Here is a 22,259-nt window from a genome sequence, read left to right on the forward strand (position 1 = left end):
GACCATAAAGCAGGGGATGCTTTAGGGCGGGGCTACACAGTGATTGATAGGTCGCTACCAGAGACGTATACGGCGTCTTTACGTCACTCCTCTTCAGTCCAGATATGGTCACTTCTGTTCATTGGTTGTGACAACATGGCGATGTAATCCAAGATGGCGACGGCCAACACGCCAAATTCGAGGCTTCAAAACATCAGTCCACAAACCAACGGGTGACGTCACGATGACGACGCCCACTTCTTACATATAGTTTATTAACAAAACAAACAAATTGAGGATATCCCGGTGGGCTCTAAGAAATTGTGAATGCCTATAAAAAATGATTAAGCAAGGAAATAATCTGCTAATTAATACAATCGTTAGTTGCAGTTCTACAAAAATACCTGTATCGACCCACACCAACCTGTTTCAAATCCCCCCCGCTCTCTACAGTTGTGGTTTTTCAACCTGTGTGAAGTGTCTCGACATCTCTCCAACATCCAAGATCAAAGACCCGATGGCGGCATCGACAGCAACTCTGTTGCCAGTTAAAGCGAAGAAGGCCGCCACCAGCCCGAGCTCTTATCCGACCCGAAGATTAAAGACCAGACTTACAGTATCTGTCTGTTCTCCTTCAAGTGGGGCGAACTCGTGGAGGGCCTATTGATCTGGTGTTTGTGGAGAAGCACCCTTTATGACTGGACCTATAGGTGCTGTCTGGAGGAGACTGAGGGCTCAATCAATATCTACCTGCATCTCTTCGATTCCCTTCCATCTTCTCACCTTACTTACTCTCTCCCTCCCATGTGTGACTCCTTTGATAATCCTCCTTCTGAAATACAGAATACAAAACCACCCCAAAAAAAATGCCCGCGTCCAGCTCGGGATCTATTTTCTCCACGTGCAGAGAACGAATCTGACAAGAAAGCACACAGATAATCTATTATAAATGATACGTTCTCTCGTTTGGATGACTTTACATAGAAAACAATCAGCGTGGTTGTTGTGACGTGCCACTGGTGTGTGCTTTTGTAGTGTTGCTCCAACGTTAATTCATCAGAAGTAGGTGTGGAAATGACTGCACTCACTGAAAGGTGGCCACCATTATGTCTGTAAGAGGCCACACTTTCACCTTATCTAGTGGGGGGGGGGGGTCACAGCCTAGCAACACTGGGTCTGAGCATAGCAACAGCAGAGTCGGTCCAGGGTTTCGGTAATTGGACCTTTTGACTCAGTGCCAGAGGAGCAAATACAGACATACGTCAGCACAGGGGTGCATGTAGTGCAACAGCCTGCCAAAAATATGCATGTTTGAGAGAAAAAGCACCCGGTTTATTTGAGTGTTTTTGCAGTGTCTCCGTTAGTATAATACATAATGTGATGCTATACAACGCTTTCCGCTCCCTGCATGCTGAACTGTCCTTGGGAAGGCGCAGTATATATGTGTGCGTACATGTATGTATGAGGATCATTGTGGGTGTGTGTGTGTGTCACGGTGTGTTCATGTGCCCCAGAGGTGTGTGAAGAGTCTCCACTCAAGGTCATATCATCTTCTTATAGAGACACAGAACATTAACCATCAAGGCACCATCTTGTCAGAATTAATTGACAACCAGCTGGAAGTCCTCTTAAGTGAAAGGTCGATGTCGGCATGATGAATTTTGAAGCACTGGCATCGGCGTCATTGTGGTGGAAATAAAGAAGTCACAACATGGGGGATGTATCGCCAATTGGAAGTATAAATGGACTGATTATACCAAGATGATGCAGTTAGAGAGAGAAACGGGCGGGAGGAACTGTGGACTGATTAGAGATGGCGTAATGGACGCGGGCGGAGAGTACATCACGAGACAAGAAATGGACGGCTAACAAGAGTAGTGGAGAGGATGTGTACTGTACAAATAATAATTAGATGTACTCTAATCTAATGTAGTGGAAGGATGGGAGTCTTAAGTGCACTGCAAACAAATCTCCATCACATCAATCCCTATCGTCCCTAATTGAGCCCTAAAAGTCTTGCTATATAAAAACACGTAATCAGAAATCTGCAAAGAAAGGGAGATTATTTCAACATGTGTCCTATATGGATATAGTTCTTTTACTATTTTTGCTAGAAATGGGATGAGAAGATGTTTTTATTACTTTAAAGGTGCAATATGTGATACCTGGCCACGTGCTCCAGAGAAATAACAGGCAGCATTTCAACTCTACTTCCTGGTCCATACAATCTAAACTTACTGTCATCAGTTATTAAAGAAAAAAAGAATACGCGAAATTCAACCTAAATGCTCAAACCCTGAGAGCCGGTCACAATAGCTGCTATCTTATAATGTTCATTTGTAGCTGTCTCGGGTTTATTGGGCCACTTCCATGTATGTTTCCATAATTTGGCAGAAAACAATACGTATTTTTCGTTATAAATACAAGGTGTCCACTTTGGATTTAATCCAGCAAACAAACTATTAAAGTTTGTGCACGAGTGCATCTCTACTTCTTCGTTCTCTCTTGGACTGAAGGCAGACTGGACGCTGCAGTGACTCGCTATCGCCTCTCAAAGTTCAAGTGTTATTACAAGACAGGACTAGCCGGGGCTAGTGTTGTGTATAGGAAGAAGCTAGCAGGGCCTAGGATGGATCCCTGAGGAACCCCACATTAGATACAGCTAGAAATAATGAAAGAATACCCAAATTGACTGAAAAAGACCCGTATAATTAACACCAGTGTGAAGCTGTGACATTATTGCCAACCACGTCTTGAAGGCAATTAATTCAGACGGCGTGATTGACGCGTTTTAAATGCCACGAGATCCAGAAGAAGTAAGATAGCGCCTTCATCAAAGACCCAAACGGATATGTTTTCTCTTTTTTTGCACATTGCAACCTTGAATTCTTTGTTATTGTTATCTTTGTTCCGTCTTAAAAAAAGCCACTAAAAAGATCTTTATCATGATAACAGACATGCTGAGGGAGCGAGGCTTGTGACAAAGACGGTTAGAAAATGTGAGAGGGCGAAACATGAGGTCGACGGTGTCACTGATGCTGCTGGGTGTAATCAGTGGGACACACTAACATAGACACACGCATCTTCTGCCTCGCTTTCACCGCTTTTACATTCTGCTCATGTTCTCAGCTTCACTGTAAATGTACACCAGAGAAGAAAGAAAGGGGGCTTGGTGACAGAAAGGGACACAATGAGAAGGGGAGAGGAGGAGGAGGAGGAGGAGGAGGGTGCAGGAAAGCAAAGAGGAATTGAGGGAAGGAGACGCTGGGGGTGAGTGAGTGGAAGCGCTCATTAATAAGGATTTAAAGGATGTGATGAGAGGATAGTGAGCGAAGCAGACAGCGTTTTTGCAGGACTGAGGGAGGGGAGGGAGGCTGATGCGAGAGAAAGAAAGAGATGGATGGGAGGGGACAAGGGAGTCAAAAAAAAGGAGGTGAGAGTTGGACAGTAGAGAAGCAACATCACCGGTCAACTGTGCACGTATTGATCCACGACAACCAGGTGGTTTTATCCGCCGGCAGCCACACAAGAAGAAGAAAGAAAATAAAAGAGGATTGCTGTGTTCTGCCGACCGCCGGATGAAGAGTGTGTGAGAGCACTCCAGCTGAGCGACACAACACGCACATCACACGCGAGATGAACACATTCAGTTTGCAAGAGAGCCGGCGCTGCCAGCGAAACCTCCTCCTGCTACTTTCAGTCGCTGCCAGTTGTTGAGTTGAGATTTAGACGCTGTTTGATGTAGACCAGAGGCAGCGTTCGAGACGCAGGTGAAGCACTTATCAGGTAGTGCGTTTGCTTGCTTGCTTGCTGTACATCTGTGCTTGGAGACCGGCTGTTTATGGTATATAGAGATACGCCAGCAGAAGAGGATCTAAGGATATTCGAGTGCCAGAGAGTTTGTGAGCATGACTTGAAATCTGGAGGGAAGAAAAGAAGATTTAAAGACAAACTCCCGGAGAAGCAACACCCAGAAAATTCGCAGATCTCGTGGGGGAAATATCTGAGATCCCCGGGAGTCAAGATGTGGATTAGGGGATGAGTCCTGAGGGGGAGCCAAGGAGGCATGAGGTTGTGGAGGGTGAGAGGGCAAGAATGGGCCGCTCCTACCCTGTGCCACGTCCGGCTGCCTCGGCGTGAGCATGCAGGTCCTTCAGATCGTCAAGGAGCTGGTGTCGCCCTCCAGACGCAGGGCAGCGGCCAGATTTGGAGGTGTGTGCATGTACGGTACATCAGGTTTGTCCATGTAACGACCCGCTGACCCGCTTTCAAAGCCACTAATTGTATTTCTCAACTAGATACGGACGTGATCTATCCATAGAATCACACAACAATTTTTGGGGGGCAAAAGCTCCATGTAAGGAAAGGGCAGCAATCCAAAGGATTTCTGAGCCGTGTGAATGTTTGCAGTAGGGTTAGACCAATATAGAGGGCGTACAAGGCTTTTATTAAAACTGGTTATTGGCCAGTTTTGTTGTCCTCCCCTGATGCAAACAAATTTCTGCTGTTGCACAGGTCTGTTGAACCAAGAATGAAAGCTGCCTCGCCTCGTTGTCAGGAGCACTTAATCGTCCCGTAACGTCTTCATTAGTTTAATGTAGGTTTCAGTGGAGAGCGTTGGTGGACTAAATTCTGCATCCGAGGCTTTTCCTCTCCGGGGTCAGTTTCACAAAGATTTATTAGACTGAGGTGTAGAATTAGGGAAGCCTAAGTTTTGCTCTTAGAGGTTTCAGAACGCTTGAAACTAATTGGCGCGTAGGCAAAAGTGTGTCTGGGGTTTCCGAATAGCCACACTTAAAAGGGTGAAACATTGACGATATGCTATGATTTGCAAAGGAGCCCAATTATGGACTTGGTCTTGATAGTGTTGGAGTCTGTGACAGAAGTGTGATGACTAAAAAAAGAGAAGTCCCTGCATACTTTTATCACCTTCACACACCCGGCGAGCAAATTGGTGCAGGAAGTTGGTGTGCTTGTCGAATTGTCCGTTTGGCAAAGTTGAAGACATTGACCACAGACTACATCCACACGTAAGGTGCTAACGTTAACGACACGATACATAAAACTAATCAAACCCAAAATTGAATGCGAAAGCTAATGGTATCTGTTGTGGCAAGCCACGTTTTTGTGACCAACATTTAACGGTAGCAAGTGCATATCAGCGAGCGTACATTACTGTCTTCCTCTTATCCCATCTGGCGACGATCTCAAACCAAACGTTGTCCTTTATTTGGTTGTCGTTGCGGTGTTTGTCGTACGTGATTTGGTTTTGGAGAAGGGGGCTGCACATTGTTTCCGATGGCCAATCATTCCAAAACACCAACAGTCCAAAAAATAGTTTGTCCACCCAGAAAACAAACATTCCGAAGGCCCATTGCTCCTAAACTGCATACATTAACACATGGCTAATTACTACGCAGAGTTACATTGTTTTATGACTTCAGTTTGACCGAAGGATTTCGGCGGTCAAACACATATTTCCGCAGAGAAACCAGACGGCTGTTCTTAAGTGTAGATATGTTCATTATCTTATGCTCGCGCGCACGTTTTCACCAACATATGTGTAACTGTACGGCTCCCATTTCATACTAGCACAGTCACTCATGGTCAATGCTGCAAGCGACGCTTTTGATACTTGGAATATTTGGCTTTTCTTGGCATGGAAATATTCGGATTTATTAATAAAGTTGTGTCATTGTGGACGAGGTTAAACTTCTCTCTGCGCCCGTGTGGCGTTTGACTGACGTTCCCCCGGAGTCACCGCTGTAATAGCTCTGTTGCTGTGGGACACGAGTGTACTTTTTGTGAGTGTGTGTGTGTGTGTGTGTGTGTGTGTGTGTCTGTCCTGCAGCTGCATTTCTCTGGTGTGCAGTGAATAATGAAGCTTGGTGCCCGGGGTAATGGAACACGCTGTGACCCCCGACCCCTCGTCCTGTCTCTTCTGATTGGATCGGCTCGTGAGCGATACACCCAATGATGTATGTGTACTATTGCGAAACATTTGTTTATTATTGTTGTAGCCACAAGTTTATCTGAGTTTTTTTTTTTTTTTTTTTTTTAAACATTACATTACAGTCATTTAGCAGACGCTTTTATCCAGAGCGACTTACAATTCAGAGTCTATCACATTTCTACACCGTAGGCACAGCTACAGGAGCAATTTTAAGAAAGCCACAGCTTGTTGCCTTCTCGCTTCATTGCTCCTCAAATACAAACAGTGGCCTCTGTATTTCCAGAGGGGCGATTTGCACAAATTTAACGACAGTGATAGGCAGGTAAATTGGTGCTACTTGCAGATTTCCCCTAAAACGTGTCGTAATTACGGCATTTTTGATAATTTATGTAAATTCTTCCGAAGTACTTTAATTCTCAAGCCATATTGCGAGGTCTGTGTTTACCTAAATTTGCATTTTGGATTAAACTACTATTTAATTTTCACCTGAATTGGCTTTACTGAACATTAAAAGAAAGTTTAAATGTGCACTGTTAGGGCTGTTAGCACTGTTAGCAGCTAGCCGCCGGCTCATCCTTTCGCCATTTTGAGAACCATGTGGAGACAAAAGATTTGCTCTGAATTTATATATTTAGTGCATTTAAAGTAGGATGAGGAGAAAATCAAATACCATAATATGAATATTGGGACGGTATTGCAGGGTGGACCTTTGATGCTTTTACAAACTATTTACACAATGAGATTTTTATATAATGACTAAGTGAGTAAAGACAAATAACAGAACAGCTGGATCAGTTTGGTACATAATTTGACTGTAATGCAGCCTTTAAATTCAGGAAAAGACAACACTTCTGCAGAATGATGATGATATCTAGTCCCATGTGACGATATCTGTATAATATCGATATATTGCTACTTTAAATTGCTACTTCCTTTGAGTCTTTACTTACTGTCACTGTCAAAAGAATATTGGCTTTAGCTCTGTTTGCGCTAGAAACGGTCTTTTCTTCCTCCTGGTTTGTGCCATAAAGCAATTCATTACGTCTGCTTTCAGCTCCCGGCCCGCTGAAGTCGAAGCATTCATGTGATAGAAAAAAGCTGAATATATTTCCTCTAAAAGCTATTCACCTTTAGAGTGTTTATTCAGGTAAAAAATGCTTGTTGTCCCCTGCCAGCTGGCGTTGATAACAGCTTTAATTTATCAACTAACCTCGCTATAGTGAACTCATGGAGGACCAATTAAACCGCACAAGCGTGCGCTGCAGCCTGCATTCCTGTGGGGAGTCAATATTTGAGGTAAAAGTCGCTTTTGTCCTGAGTCATTGCTTTTAAATGATGGATGGAGGCTGATGTCACAGGCATGCAGATGTTTCATTTTGAGGCAGTGAACAAGGTCAGATATGTGTGTTTAAGGGCCTTAGACATCACAGCGGCTTAATGTTACAGTTTAAGAGCAAGTTAACCTCGGAACTGTTACGCAGAAACTACTCGGGTGATCATTTTTAATGGAGTCACTGACACTCCGGCCTGGAACTCTGTGTTTTTAATAGGAATTGTGAAAATTAAATCAGAGTGTGACAGAAGTGTCTTAAAGCTGCGTTCTCTCTAGTGTCCACCAGGGGGCGACTCCTCTGGTTGTATAGAAGTCTATGAGAAAATTACTCTACTTCTCTCTTGATTTATTACCTCAGTAAACATTGTAAACATGAGTTTATGGTCTCAATCTCTAGTTTCAAGTCTTCTTCAATACAGCATGATGTTCATTTAGTACATTATGGTCCATTTAGAGTCAAACAGACCATAAAGCAGGGGATGCTTTAGGGCGGGGCTACACGGTGATTGACAGGTTTCTACCAGTGTTGGATGACACCAGTGTTGGTTGACACCAGTGTTGGTGTCCTAAGGTGTTGTTGGGTTATTCTAAAGTTACTTCAGTGAGGTGTTTACTGACTTTTTCCTAAACCCAACTAAATCGTTGTAAACATCAATGTAAACCCATCTGCATCGTTATTGGACAATTCTCCAGGAGTGTGGTGATGTAGTTTAATGACCGAAAAAACACCCACAGGTAGGGAGATCGGTGTTCGAGTGTTGAGTTATTTTTAAGTTACATTACTTATGTTAAGTTGTTGACGTTTTACTTAGTTCACGTAGTTATTTTAAGCTCAACCGCAAATGTTTTTCCTAAACCTAACTAAGTGGTTTTGTTGTTAGAAAGTGACGCCAAGGCTCAGTATGTGACGAGAATGTGTTACACTACAGTGTGGAGGCTTCCAGTCGTGTTGGTACTGGTCTTGTTTGTTTACAGTAACTGTAATGCCACTGAGTTCGTGTTGTAACAATTTATTGATTCTTAAAATGCTACAAGTGGAACCTGCACGCCAGCCTCAAACCGCAGTATTAGACTTGATGACAAGCGTGCAAAAGTCATTGTGAGGCAGGTAAGTGTGTGTGTAATCAGCTCTAAAGGCACAGACACTTAAACAGAGAGAGTGCTTCAGAGATTTCGGCTGCTTTATCGACTGCCCGAGAAACGATTCGCACTTTTTTTCCATTTGGCTGTCGTCTTTATCTCCGTCCATCAGCCCGGCACAGGAATTCACCTTGGCTCTTCTCTCAGCGTGGATCAATGCAGGCAGATTTAGAGATGGCCTCCAACAGATACAGCACACACACACACACACACACACACATGCATGGATTCACACACTCACTGCAGGGCTGTGCAGGCTTGAAGGTGCTGAGGTGTGAGGTGCAGGAGGCGAGCAGATGTTGTTGTGATGAAACTGAAGCACATTGCAAATGCACTTTGTGCTTCTTAGCTGATCTTCTGATGTAACTAAGCAGCATAAATCTGCATATCGTGTTTATTTTAACAACAGAATATTTCACCCAGGATGACTTGGTGTGGGGAGTTGTGGGAAAACGTGAATCGTATTTTTGTTTTTCCGTTGAAAATATCTTTTCAGCGTATTGACCTGCGGCTCAGCTCCTAGCCTCCAGGAGCCCCGAGGCCTCGACGTCGGCCCTCATTTAGAGCCGTAGACGTACCCTGGGACCTCATTATAGTTTAGGGATCCGTCCCATGTGTCCACGTTTTGTGGGATTCATTCAGACAGGACAAACAAAAACTTGTGTTACAGTCCGACTTAGGGATTTTATCCAACAACGAGCCTCCTGATTTCTGGTATTGTTAATATTTTCAGCTGAAGCCTCTGAAAATCTCACGAAGACCGAGAAAATAGCACAAACAAAAGTGCTTTCTGGACACAGAGCATTTCTGCAACATAAAGAGAGACTCTAGTGCAGGCTTCTCCTGGTCAGCAGCTCAGTGTCTCGCTGCATTATTCAGCAGCTTCTCTCTCTCCTGTAACGTCTTAACACTCACCCAAAGGAAAAAACGTTCGCTCGCATGTTCAAATGCTGCACCAGAAGCTCCGAACAGGGACACTTTTATTTCTTGTGTGTTTTGCATACCGACGTGTGAACCATCTGTAGGCATTATGTGTGTTTATGTGTGTGTGTGTGTGTGTGTGTGTGCTGGAGTTTAAAGGGAAAACCGCATGCTAATTAGTTAAGCAGTGAGTGCGAGACAGTCCAGGCCCAGCGGGTGTTGCGGAGCTGAAGCTGCCTTCGCTGACATCCACCCTGTGTAGCAGCCGGGCTAATTGCCAGTCTGTCCTCCCTAAAGGGCAAAGCTGCGGTGCACTTCATGCCGCTGCTGTCGGCCTCCATGGCAGAACACAGAGTTTAATCTCAGAGCTACGTTTTTCAGACCAGCGGCTTCATCTTTATTTGAACATCTGGGCTTGTTTTGTAGTTTCCACTGCTCGTGTCATATTAAGTTGAAGGTATTGATCCCCGCTTGCTGCTTCACACCTTATTAAATTATGTATCAAACGGCTCTCTGTAGTCCTTCAAACATCATTACCGAGTTCAGACTTGTGTATTAAATGTGTGCCGATCCGATGGAGGCTCTTCACTGAAAGAAGTGAAGTTGTCTCTGTTGCTTGTGGAAAAAGTTTTCTTGACGTTCAGTCCGTCCACTTGTCCGTATGTCTATATCTAGATTTCCTGCGGAAGTATAAATTAGGACTCCCTCCATCACTAGCTAACGTTCCAGCCAACCGACACACAGAAGACCTTTTTACAAGACTCAGCCAACTGCGATCAGGTGAAGAAAACTGCCGTTTTCCACCAACAGTGTTCATTCTCCACTTCTTAACACATAAGTCTAATAACAGCACACATGAGCAAACTTGTTTCTCCAAAAGAATCTGGATCTTTCATTTAATTGTTCACATTTAAGACGGAAGCAGTTTTTCCAAATTAATTGTGTTTTCATAAGAGCTTGCGTTGCACACTTTGCTCTGCTTATCTTGTGAAGTCACACAGAGACCTTCATCGAGGCCTGTTAGCTTAACTGCCAGCTGTTTTGTATATTTTATATATTCCATGTACTCGATGGACAAAAAGAAGCATTGATTTATGATTTGGCACGCACTGCAAAAGAGTGAACGGTGCCAAGAACCGGATTTTTAATTGCAGATTCCCACCTTTAAAAAAACCATGACTTGATTCACTGAAGCTGATAAATTATGTTATTTAATTACTGCCCAGGTTTACAATGAGGACGTTTGGTTAGCTATAAAAAGCTCAGTTAAACATAAAATTTGATGAGAAGCATCATGTCAACCTCTCCCTGAGGTCCACATAGATTTAAAAAAACTGCATTTTAAAAACCACACAGTACAACTGAAACGGGAAACAAAAAAATAAACCATCGAAGCATTTTTTATTGCAAAAATCCCTTTGAATCGGTTGAACTCTCCGACCTGCACGGACTCACCAGGTCTGATCTTTGTCTGTGCAGTGGAGGCTGCTAATGTGCACGGCTGTTCTTTTTCCGGTTGCCACCAGCCCCGACTTGCCCCGTCTTGTTAATGACAAACCGGTGGCGGTCGTGATGTTGTTGGCACCAGTTTCTGTGCAGCCTCACCGGTTGTTTGACGAAGCGTTTGATCAAACTTGTTCTTTGGATGGGATTTATTGTTGGAGGGGGGGGGGGGTTATACACCAGTTTTAAGACCTGGTTACTCAAAACAGAAATATGTTACATATTGTTCCTCGATGCAGTGATTAATTTACGCTAGTTGTGGTCTTGAGTCTCGCCTGAAAAATCTTCTTTTTCTACAACCTAAGAGAAGGGCTCCTCCTTATGCTCCTCATTGAAGGAGATTGGTAAGGATGTTTCTAATGTAGTTTGAATGGTGAAAGTGAGCAGAAGTGACCATATTTGGGCTGCGGTGGAGTAATGTAGAGACACCGTATACGTCTCTGGTAGAGACCTGTCAATCACTGTGTAGCCCCGCCCCTAAAGCATCCCCTGCTTTATGGTCTGTGTGACTCTAAATGGACCATAATGTACTAAATGAACATCATGCTGTATTGAAGAAGACTTGAAACTAGAGATTGAGACCATAAACTCATGTTTACAATGTTTACTGAGGTAATAAATCAAGAGAGCAGTAGAGTCATTTTCTCATAGACTTCTATACAACCAGAGGAGTCGCCCCCTGGTGGACACTAGAGAGAATGCAGCTTTAACACGTGAAGCTTTGACTGACCACAGAGTTATCCTTTGCACCATTTGTCATCTGCACATGCTCAGTGTGTGACAGTTAATTAAGTCGACTTGGTGGGGTCTCGCCTTTAAATCTGCCTCGGTCCTTTTAATTAGACGGGGTTTAAATATTTTAGGGTTGTCAAGCTTCACACATCAGAGAAGTCAATCTGGGTTTTATAACGTTTAGTAATGTCAGTGAAAGTGTTGTTTGCATGCCAGAGAAACGAGGAAATGACTTCCGACTTTGACCTTAACCAGCGAGGAACTAGCAACCAATGAGGAACCTTCTGCAGAGCTTCATATGACTATATACTTAAGATAATAATACACTTACTGTGTCCCCAGTTAAAAGAAATGCCGTTACAGTTTTAAAAAGCGAAGGATCTGACTTGATGTAACTGTATTTAGCTCTCTCTGCCTCTGATCTGGTCCCACATTTAGCCTCTTTGAACAAAAGGACTGCATCTCATTATCTTCCAGGCTCGCTCACTGACAGACACTTTGATATTGATTAATATTTGCCTTGTGAGAATGTGTGTTGGCGCTGTGGTGCTCTGCTCATCTCTCCTCTTATATTACATTCGTCTGTCACTGGTTTGTTTCTGCAGTAAAGACACCGGGAGACGCTTTCTGCTCATTTTGTAACCCAGCAGAATGTAAACCAACATGAAGAAAGGCTACAGAATGATTCAAGATGATCCTACAGCAGCCAGTAATCAGTCCACCATCCATTTAAGACAAGAGATGTAAATATGTTCAGTCCTCAGATATAATAGGACCTCCACTTTTCAAAAGTAATTTCCGTTAAAAAATAACTGTTTATATTCAAGCCAATATGATAGATATCAGTACTCTGATGTTAGTGTATTTTAAATAAAAGGGAAACTCTATCATTTGGAAGATTTATTAATTTATTTCCCTCCCCGGGACACAAGAATATTAGCCGGGATGCACAATATTGGACTTTTGCTTAAGTCATTTTGGCTGATAGCGAATGTATGCACATTGTTTTCCCACCTATTTTTACCCTTTGCTAAGTCCCGCCCCTCGAACGCAGACTGGCCAATAATAGTGTTATCAATAACTTTATCTTTTGAACCTGTTTTCATCCTGGATTTATCCTTCAAACACATGTTGTAAAGTAGACCCTTCTGAATGCTTCTCTCTGAAATCACCTTTTTTCGTGTCTCCACAAATTAGATAATATTAATGCAGGAAGTGCAGTTAGTGACAGTGTGGGCTCCAGGGTAACGTAGCTCTGACAGCTCGATGGAGTAGCAGCTGGGGGGCGGGGCTTAGGTGCATCATCTTATGAAGCTGAAGTTGGACTTATTTTTCATTGCATTTAACGATCTGAATCACCTCAAAACCTGATGCCAACTCTGAGTATCTTAGCCTTTGTGTCTTTTGTCGTTGTTCATTTATTCACAGCAACAGTCGGGGCTTCTTTTTTTTTTTTTTTTTTTTTTTTCGCTGCTTGTTTGTAGTTTTTCTTTTGCCCGGCGGTGCCAGGATGCCCACCCACTCACCAAACTGCCTGCATCTCAGAACTGAAGACAGGAAACAGTGAGAGGGAGTTAAGTTGCATAAGGGCCAAAATATGTAAAAGAGATAAAAAACAGAATGAGACTCGACAGATGAAAGTATTGTCAGAAAATGTTGTTTTTTGCAATTGAAACATTACAGTTTTGTCGTGTTCTTCCAGAATATTCTGGTGGTTCACTGTAGTTATTAATCTGGTTATTAATTGTCTTGTATTGTCATCCTGTCGGAAGCCTTTTCTCCCTCATATATGACTGGAGTTAAGAGCAAATCCATTTACATTCATTTGTAAGTGACTAAAGTAAAAATACAACAACATGAAGATTAGATGAGAAGCATAATATATGAAATGGTAATTATGTTATGCGTCTGACACATTTAAACAACATGAGCAGCTTCTTTACTTGCTCTAAATACTGACGGCCTTGATTTATAATTATTAAGTTGAAACAAATGAATTATTGATTTGATATATATATGTGTGTGTGTTTGCCTGGGAGACTGTAGATCTTACAGAGCTTCACTTCCTTTACGAATAATTATGCCTTAATTATGGTCACGGGCAACGTTGTTTACAGGGTGGATGGAGGGTTTAGTTTTTGTTGAATACTAATAAAGTTAACACATTGTGTCTTGAGCATCAAGTCACTGCACGACTTCTGTATTAAACAACTCGTCCTCAAAACTAAACGACACGATATTTTGTTTACCAATAACTCCCAAGACGACATGTATGACCGTTGGAGAGTGCAAGTGACAGGAGCATGCTGGGAATCGGTCGCAGTTAACTACATGCTTAAGTTAGGGAAAGATCATGGTTTGGTTTAAAATGAGGATGCTTGTTGCTTAACTAACGCACGTAAGTCAAAATAAGTCAACATTTCATACGAGACACGAACAGCAGTTTCCTGGGGGAAAGTCCTGTGTTCGTAACTTAGATTACATACGTAAGTTAAGTATGTTACTTAAGTTAACTTCGGTACATAAGTTAATTACGTCACGTGAGTTAACTTACGTATGCAAGTCAAAATAAGTCAACATTTCATATGAGACACGAACGGCGGTCCACCGGGTTAAAGTCCTGCGTTTGTCTGCTTCGCTCCATTCATGATTGCTACAGCCACTAGCGTTCACCGCCTAACAATAAACGGAATATGGAGAGGACAGTCGGTCTGGTATTAAACCAAGAACACGATGTTTCCAAAACCTTAACAATGTACTGCGAGGGCCTTCATTTTCTTCTTCCTCTCTTGAACAACACATTATACAGTTGTGCGCTTGGCTAACAGGATTGTTAAAACGAGACAACTTTTGTTTTGGCCTTTGGTCAAGTTACTCATAGAATTAACATTAATCAGCTACAGTTGATGAGTTGTTTTTGAACCACTGAAAGTGTCAGTGGAAGGTAAAACTGATACAGGAATGAGTTGTACGTTTCTCTTTGCTAACAGCAAAGAAGAAGAAAAAGAGCGAGGAGAGATGAAAGCCTCTGACAGTACTGACTCTATTGAATCAGGGTCACTTTTGAAGGGAGTGAAGCACAAATGGAGACGTTGATGAAGTGGACTTCCAGAAAATGGAGATGACGTCTGAAAACAGTAACCCCCCCCCCCTCTCTCCCTCCTTTTCTCTCTCTCTTTCTCTCTCTCTCTCTGACCCTGGAGCTTCAGAAGTGATAACAGCACTTAAGTCCCATTCCCTCCCTCACAAACAGATACTTCCTGTACCGATGGAGCACAGAGATAGAGCCGCCGCCGAAAAGAGAACTTCTTTTTTGTCTTTGCCTGTCGCTCATTTCAGCCTCCCCAAACGCCCCCCACTCCCCCTCCCTATCTTCTGATACGCCACATCACAAGACCCTTCATGGTACATCACGTCCATCGCATAATGAAGTTTTAATGGAAACCGTTCATCATCAAACTGTCATCTTCGGTTCTCCTCTCTTCCCCAACTTGTTTGTGCTTCACTTTGAAAGAAGTACAGAGACGTTTTTCTAATTTATTTTGTGGACAGCTCATGAAATAGTTTAATTGCTGAATTTGTTACATAAATAATCACATCGCGGTGGTTCGATCAGCTTAATGAACTTTACTTTTTAGATGTTTGTTTTTTTGCTTTTGGATTAAACTGAAGCGACCAAACTCATGAACAGTCACATTTAACTTTTGTGACATTTGGAAAAGTTCCCCCTTCAGTTGGCTGGAGCCCCTTGTGTCTCTCTCTCCCTCTCTCTCCCTCCCTCTCTCCCTCTCTGTGATGTGTTGAATAGAGCTTGTTATTGTGTTGTTGTTGTGTTTGGGTGGGGAATGCTGCGAGTGGGACTGACTCGCTCCTGAATTCAGATTTCTTTCTGTCCCGTCTCTCTGCTCGTGAGGCTACAGCACAACAAACGGCAGCATTGTCAACTCGCTGATCTCACTTCTCTTTTTGCCTCTCGCTCATATTTCCCTCTCTCCCGTCTGTTGGCGCGTGGCGGTGGGGAGGGAACGGCGACGGGATGAGGTAGTTCAGGTTGTCTCTTGGTTGTTTTGGACCCGGTTGACCGATGCGGACTAAAGCTCCGACTCGCTCTGAGGATCCACTGGGCGGCTTGAAAAGAGGTAAAAGATGAAGTGATTCATTCCTGTTGCTTAGCGTGGCGATACAGCTTGCTTGTGTACATATTTAGTTAGTAGTCTGGTATGTGACGGATGCATAAATTGACTTGGTTCTGGGGTGGATTTTCCATTGCAAGTACACATGAGAGGTTTTGTTTTAACTGGTTTATATTACTTGATTTAAATGGGTTTGTCTAAGTGTAAATCCTGTGTAATTCAGTGTATCTGATGAAGAACATGTATTGGAATGACTAGAACGTGGTGGATTTTCTGTTTTTTACCTCCTTTGAGAATGCTAAAGTAGTAAATATTGGTACAAAATTCCATTAAGATCTGGTTTAGTCTTAACAAGCTCAGACTGAATCCACGGTCACTGCAAATAGCTCCTAATATGCAAGATATTACATGTGTGAGGAGAATGGATGCAGCCATCTTGCTGCTGCACGCTGACCTACCTGCACAGCAGAATTATTTGATGTCCAAGTAACTTTAAATATTGTTAAATAAGTGTAATCCCGTGACGTGGATGTCCAGAAAATGTGGCGCAAACATTCATGTTTCCTCGAGGATGAATCCAGATAACGTTGATGATCCTTTGACTTTTAATCTAATGCCACCAACGGGCCAAAATCACCTGTAAAACGTTTAGCCATACCTTATCAATATGCATTTAACATGCAACAGGTGAGATGTGACTGTGATGATGTGTTGCATCGACCGGTGTAACTCCTCACACAAACACCAAATGATGTCACCCGCTCAGCAGCAAGTGTCGACACTCAGCAAATTAACTATTATGTGCAAACACAATATGATGCCCTAATATTAGAATGCTAATATGCTGTGTGCTAGCATTAGCATGCGGATAAGGCTGAGCTGTGAAATGCCTTCAGTTGCCTTCTAACTTGAGGGTGCTACGTGCTAGCATGCTAACGTGTGTTCGAGGTCGGCTTGTAAATGCAGACTGGGAGAGACAGATGATTGTTTTGGACGCACGGTAATAACACGTATTAGTGTCGTGTGGAGTGTTGCCTCGTCAGTTGTTTGTTGTGAAGTGGGTGACTTCATTGTGAGGGTTCCAGCTTGTTTTGAGGCGCTATAATGTTTCAGTTTTACCTAAATTGGCGGCGTTGCTTCTGCATTGCTTGGGAAGTGATCGTCACAGATGCTTCACATTGCACACTTTCTATTTTTATATAAAAATATTATTATTATCTTCCTTTAAATAAGACGTGTGGATTACGTAAGCTTGTGCAAACCAATTTCAACCAATACTGATCCCAGCCAGCACACTTTTTAGGGAACTAATCAAGTAAGGATTGTATTCAATGTATGCAAAAGTACAGTTAAAGCCTGGAAAACAGAAGTGCATCGTCCCAGTCTAAAGAAAACAATAGTTTCTGCCTAGAAAACTGCAAAAGTGCATAATCTGAGCCAATTTAACAGCAGATGGAGCAACACCTGAGCCACTTTATTAAATGTCAAACAACCATAAACCAACAAAAAGGCTGAAATGTTGCAGAACTGAAAACTTTCAGAATCAAACAATAACTCTCAACAGTAAATTTAAATCCGTTGCAAGTTCAGTTTAACAGAAAGCTTGAAGCTAAAACTACCCAGAGTTCATAACCATCACCTTTAATAAAAGCTGCAACACTTCTGCTTTTTAAATGTCACAAGAGACGCTATCATGATATCGATGGCAGCAAATTAAGAAATCATCACGCATCGCTTCAATGATTTTCCTTCATGTTTAGTGACCACATAGTGGATAATTGGACACTGAGGAGCTCTGAACGTGTGTGGTGATTAAATGTGGGCCCTGAACGCACCGCAGCCGAACCAAGTGAACTCTCCAATAAACCTCTGCACAATTATGACTTTTATTATTATTATTTCTCATTCGGTGTAGATGGCATCTATCTAAGAGGACAACAAGAACACGGTTTACAAAGAGCTGTCGTGACTCTTTAGCATAAAGAACAAAGAGGGCTAGACGGCTTCAGGAGAGCGGAGGAAACCAGGGAGTGATTATGGTCGTCGTGTTGTTGGTTGTCGGCGCTGGTCATTAACAGCCACGATAATGAGGAACAAATACACCCCTCAACGCTTCCTGTCACACGTCCTGTACTGTGGCCGGCAGAATTAGATGTTACTGTGGAATGTGGAGTCTTCCACCTGGAGATCACGGCTGCTTTTAAAGCTGCTGGATTAAAATAAAACGTGCAGAGCGTCACCTGTGAAACCCTGCTGGGGGAAGTCACACCTCACTTCCTGAATTTCAGGTCCTGTTTAATAATCACATGTTGTGACTTATAGTTGTAGTTTTGTTCATTGATCCATGTTTATTCAACCTCTATCTTTATTAAAGTGATGTCTGAGAGAAGTTTCTGTACTATTGCCAACACCTTACCTGAGCTTTGACTCTCAAACCGAAGCTTTCTTCCACACCTTCACTACGGGGAATGTCTTCTACAAAAAACCTTTTTCATTTATTAAAGTTCTTAATTGTTAAATGTTGTTAAAACGCAAGCACCTGTAGAGGAGATGTCGCTAAATTAAATATGCCAAAATTTGCATTTTGATCAGGAATTATCAGATCAATTTTTGTTTTTCTCTTAAGGCCAAAATCCAATCAGAGCTCATGCAATTGCCCAACTAGGCAATGTTTAATTGCCCTGAAATTTGTCACAAAATATCTCATTTAATGAGACTTTTCTTAATAAACTTTCCTCTATTATTAACGTAATCCAGTGTAGACGAGTCCTCTTTGTGTGCACATTATGTTAAACACATTTCAGAGCCACTAAGATAAAACTAAGTCCAAAATGCTTCTTCCTCTAAACTCTCTACCAGTCCAACGAGAGAAAGTCCTCGACCACGAATACAAACATACGCACAACCCCACGATCTCCGTCGCGGGCTCCAGTGTGATCCTCAAGGCATGAAAAGGGGTCTAATTGCATTTTGCTTAAGTCAGGCCGCTGTGGAATACTAATATGTCTGTAAGGGGGCTCAGAGTTAAGGCTATAAGCTGCAGTGCAAAGAGAAGATTGAATACCATTTCCTCCCCAACTCCTCTGCCTCACTATGGGAACCACAGGGCTTCCTGGGGTGGAATTCCCAGCAGAAAAAAAGGGTTTTACTGTATTTGTTTATTTGCCCCAGACTGTTGTGTATGGACTTACCCCCCCACACACACACACACACAAACACACACAGCGTCGTCTCCTGCTGTGTGCTCTTGGCAGCCCACAGCGACATGCCTTTCACACTCACACACACACACACACACACCATCCTGTCATAAAAATGCCAGCCGGCTCAATAAGGAGCATGTTTGTTCGGAGCGTTCTGGAATTCCAGTTCCTCCCGTCGAACCCCAGAGACCCGGAGAGGAAGCCGGAGGACGACTGGAGTCAAGTGCTTCCTGTAAAAGGGATGGAAAAAAAAAAAAAAGTTAAAACGAAAGGGATCCTCAGCTCGATGGGGTTCAAACGATGTGCAGGCCAGAGGCAGTGGTGTGAGATTAAAGCGGTTTGTAGTTGATAGTTTGTGCTGATATCGCGAGACGGAAATTCTTCCAACCAGAGACGGGTTTTTTGCAGTTTAGCCGAAACTCAGCATGTTTCTATCGGTCCAGTTGGAAAAAGTCATATTTAACAGTTAGATTATTAAAGATTTGTACTGAGGCAGGATATTGTACGTTTGTAAACAAACTTTAATAATGAAAGATGACGGCATCGGTTCCTTCAGCATCAGTCGGTGTAAATATTTCATCCTCTTCAGGGTGTTTATTGTGATGGTTTCAGCATGTAGTGTCTCACTCTCCTCTCACTGCCTGTAGGTATGATTCATTACACGCCTCCGTTACTACACACTACTCAACACAAACACAACATGACCCCACTTAATACTGTGTGTGTGTGTGTGTGTGGGGGGAAATACTGATTGAGAGGTGTGTGTTCATTGTGTGCGTATAAACACATTTACACTCACACAATGCTGCAAACAAACAAAAAAGCTTTCTGTGCCACGGTGACGTCGCAGTCACAACAGCTGTCAGTGTTAGAGGAGCTGCTTCATGTAAACACACATTATTCTCTCTGGCTGAGGTCACGCTGGCCTCACCAAGTGTGTGCGTGTGTGTGTGTGTGTGTGTGTGTGTGTGTGAGATCTCCACGTCAGCTCTCGGCCCTGGCACACTGAGGAAGAGTTGACGTAACACAGAAGTGCGTTTGTGATGACAGAATAATCGGAAAACTTGCAAGCAGCCCTTTTTTTAACCAAACTTCAACATGATTTTCTTACTCTTGTGTGACTTTGAAGTAAAGCTCGTGGCCTACATTCATGCACCATAGTCTGTGTTAAAGTTGTTGAGGTTTTAGTTGTTTCTTTAAGTCGTGATAACGTCGGCAGCGTGGCTCCAGGGGCAGCAATGTCTGTCGCAATGTTGGTCCAACCTTAAACTTTCACAATAAAAGCCCTAGACATACAGTATAATATTGGCAGGCGAGTATTTCGCATTTTTGTGTTGTTTCTTGGTGACGTGATACAAAGGCCTTAAGTCATGTCTTTTTATCTGCTGTGTTAAAATACTAACTTTATGCTCTAGCCTGGTTTGTTGCCTGTGCCTGGAACATTGACATCAGCGTTCAGAGATAACAACCTTGATTCCTCTCTTGAAAAACATTTGCCACAAACACAAAGAGTGTGACCACGCTGCTTTTAAAGTTTGTGTTTGTGAAAACCTGTCGACACTCATTAAATCTTCCTTTTGTTATTTTCTCTGTTTGCTCTCCAGCGTCTGATCAGGATGCGGCGGTGAAACTTGACCAGGAGCGGGCCGAGATCGTCGCCAAATATGACAAGGTGTGGTAAGCGCTCCGTCCAGCCGGCAGTAAGCATACTTTACCCTGAAAAAGTGCTTTTGTGGTGGTTAGGGGCGGTGATCCATATTGCCCGTGAAACACAACAATACCAGCGAGCGTTGTGCAGAATCTGCGGCTGTGTGTTCTCCATATTTTCATGAGTTCATCAAAGGCTGTGATTTCAATGCAAGAGCCACATTTCAGATGCAGCATCCTCATAAAGCATTTAAAATAAAGCATTTAAAATAAAGCATTTCAAAGCCTCATTCATGGTCCACAGTGTGTGTAAAGTTCAGTAGGCTGCACACTTACTGTGTCAGATGGGCAGTGCAAGACAGAAATGTGTGGTTTAAAAGAGAAGAATGTATTCTGTACATTTACTCCTGTACATAGTTTCCATAGCGTGTGTGTGTGTGTGTGTGTGTGTGTGTGTGTGTGTGTGGGTGGATGTTTCCTGAGTGACACCTCTATTTCTCAGCCCCGGCGGTATCAGTCGAACCAGCCCACCACGCTCGGTTTGTAAATTCGTCTTTTTTAATTCAGTCCAGCAGGCTGCATAATCAAGCTGCCTCATTATGAGAGAGGAGATGATGGAGGCGCTTATAGTGTGTGTGTGTGTGTGTGTGTGTGTGTGTGTGTGTGTGTGTGTGTGCGTGTGTGTGTGTGTGTGTGTGTGTGTGTTGAGGCACAATCAGCACTAAATCAGTGTCATTGTCGCTGTCGGGGATGGGGAGGAGTTTAATGGACTCGGTTATCACGGCGACCACACACACTCGCTGCTCGCTGTTTCACATCAGCCGGCGTTCATGTGCGGATATTAAAAATGATTTGTTTTGTCTTTGCAGAAAGTGCAAAGTTTTGTTTCTCTGTTACTGACTGCTGTCTGTTGTGTTTTTGTTTTTTCTCTCGCCGATCGCTGAAGCTGATATTTTTTTGGATATTTGTTTTAACACATCTTCACCAAAAGTGTCGCATTTAAATCAATTTAAAATGTGTTGACTTTGCTAATGTGTGCTATTGTATTTGTCTCCACGCTGAAATATCTCAACATCTATTTGACGGATTGTCATGAAATGTCGTACAGATATTCATGATCCTCAGAGGATGAACCCTGCTGATTCTGTTGATCCCCTGACTTTTCCTCTACTGTAACTGTGAGGTTCACATTTGTGGTTTTAAGTGAAATATCTCAACAACTATCAGACAGATTGTCGTGCAATCTTGTACAGAGGTTCATGATCCTCAGAGGATGAACCCTACTGATTTTGTTGATCCCCTGACTTTTCCTATACAGTCACCTGAATCATATGTAGTATGATGAATATCTGGCAATGGACTGAAGAAATCTCTTTATTTATTGCAGCCCTAACTTTAGCTTAATTCTTGTGATATATTGAACCGTATTACACACTCAGGCCTCTAAAAATGATTCAAATAAAACAATCTGAGAAGGAGAAATCCCTCTGCGTGGACATTTAGCCTCCGAGGATCGGTCACACGGTGCTACTGCTTTGTATTAAGGGGTCAAAAGCACAAACAAAGAAGGGGAACCACTGATTCATTGTCATGAATCGGTTAATAAACCGTAGAAATCCTGAACAGCAACACTTTATGAAAGCACACATGACCGAATCAGTGCAGTCGATCACAAAGTTCTGGTGACACACAATCATAGAAGAGCTGAGTCCTGC

The 22,259-nt window shown here is 42.9% G+C and overlaps 1 protein-coding gene across 3 annotated transcripts in view; it reads left to right on the top strand.

Moving 5' to 3' along the window:
* Positions 1-22,259, top strand: part of usp6nl (USP6 N-terminal like) — a 54,616-nt gene that overhangs the window by 13,089 nt on the left and 19,268 nt on the right. Inside the window, exons 1-2 of one of the 3 annotated variants that reach the window (XM_031858878.1) lie at positions 157-4,191; positions 20,502-20,569. In XM_031858878.1, the coding sequence (XP_031714738.1) occupies positions 4,122-4,191; positions 20,502-20,569 (138 nt within the window). In that variant the 5' untranslated portion in view covers positions 157-4,121. Of the gene's footprint in view, positions 1-156; positions 4,192-14,739; positions 15,701-20,501; positions 20,570-22,259 lie in introns of those variants that run through there. The other 2 variants (XM_031858879.1, XM_031858880.1) reach the window with 2 other exon arrangements.

This window comes from Anarrhichthys ocellatus, unplaced genomic scaffold, assembly GCF_004355925.1.
Source record: "Anarrhichthys ocellatus isolate YVR2014 unplaced genomic scaffold, GSC_Weel_1.0 scaffold21, whole genome shotgun sequence".
Taxonomy (NCBI): Eukaryota; Metazoa; Chordata; class Actinopteri; order Perciformes; family Anarhichadidae; genus Anarrhichthys; species Anarrhichthys ocellatus.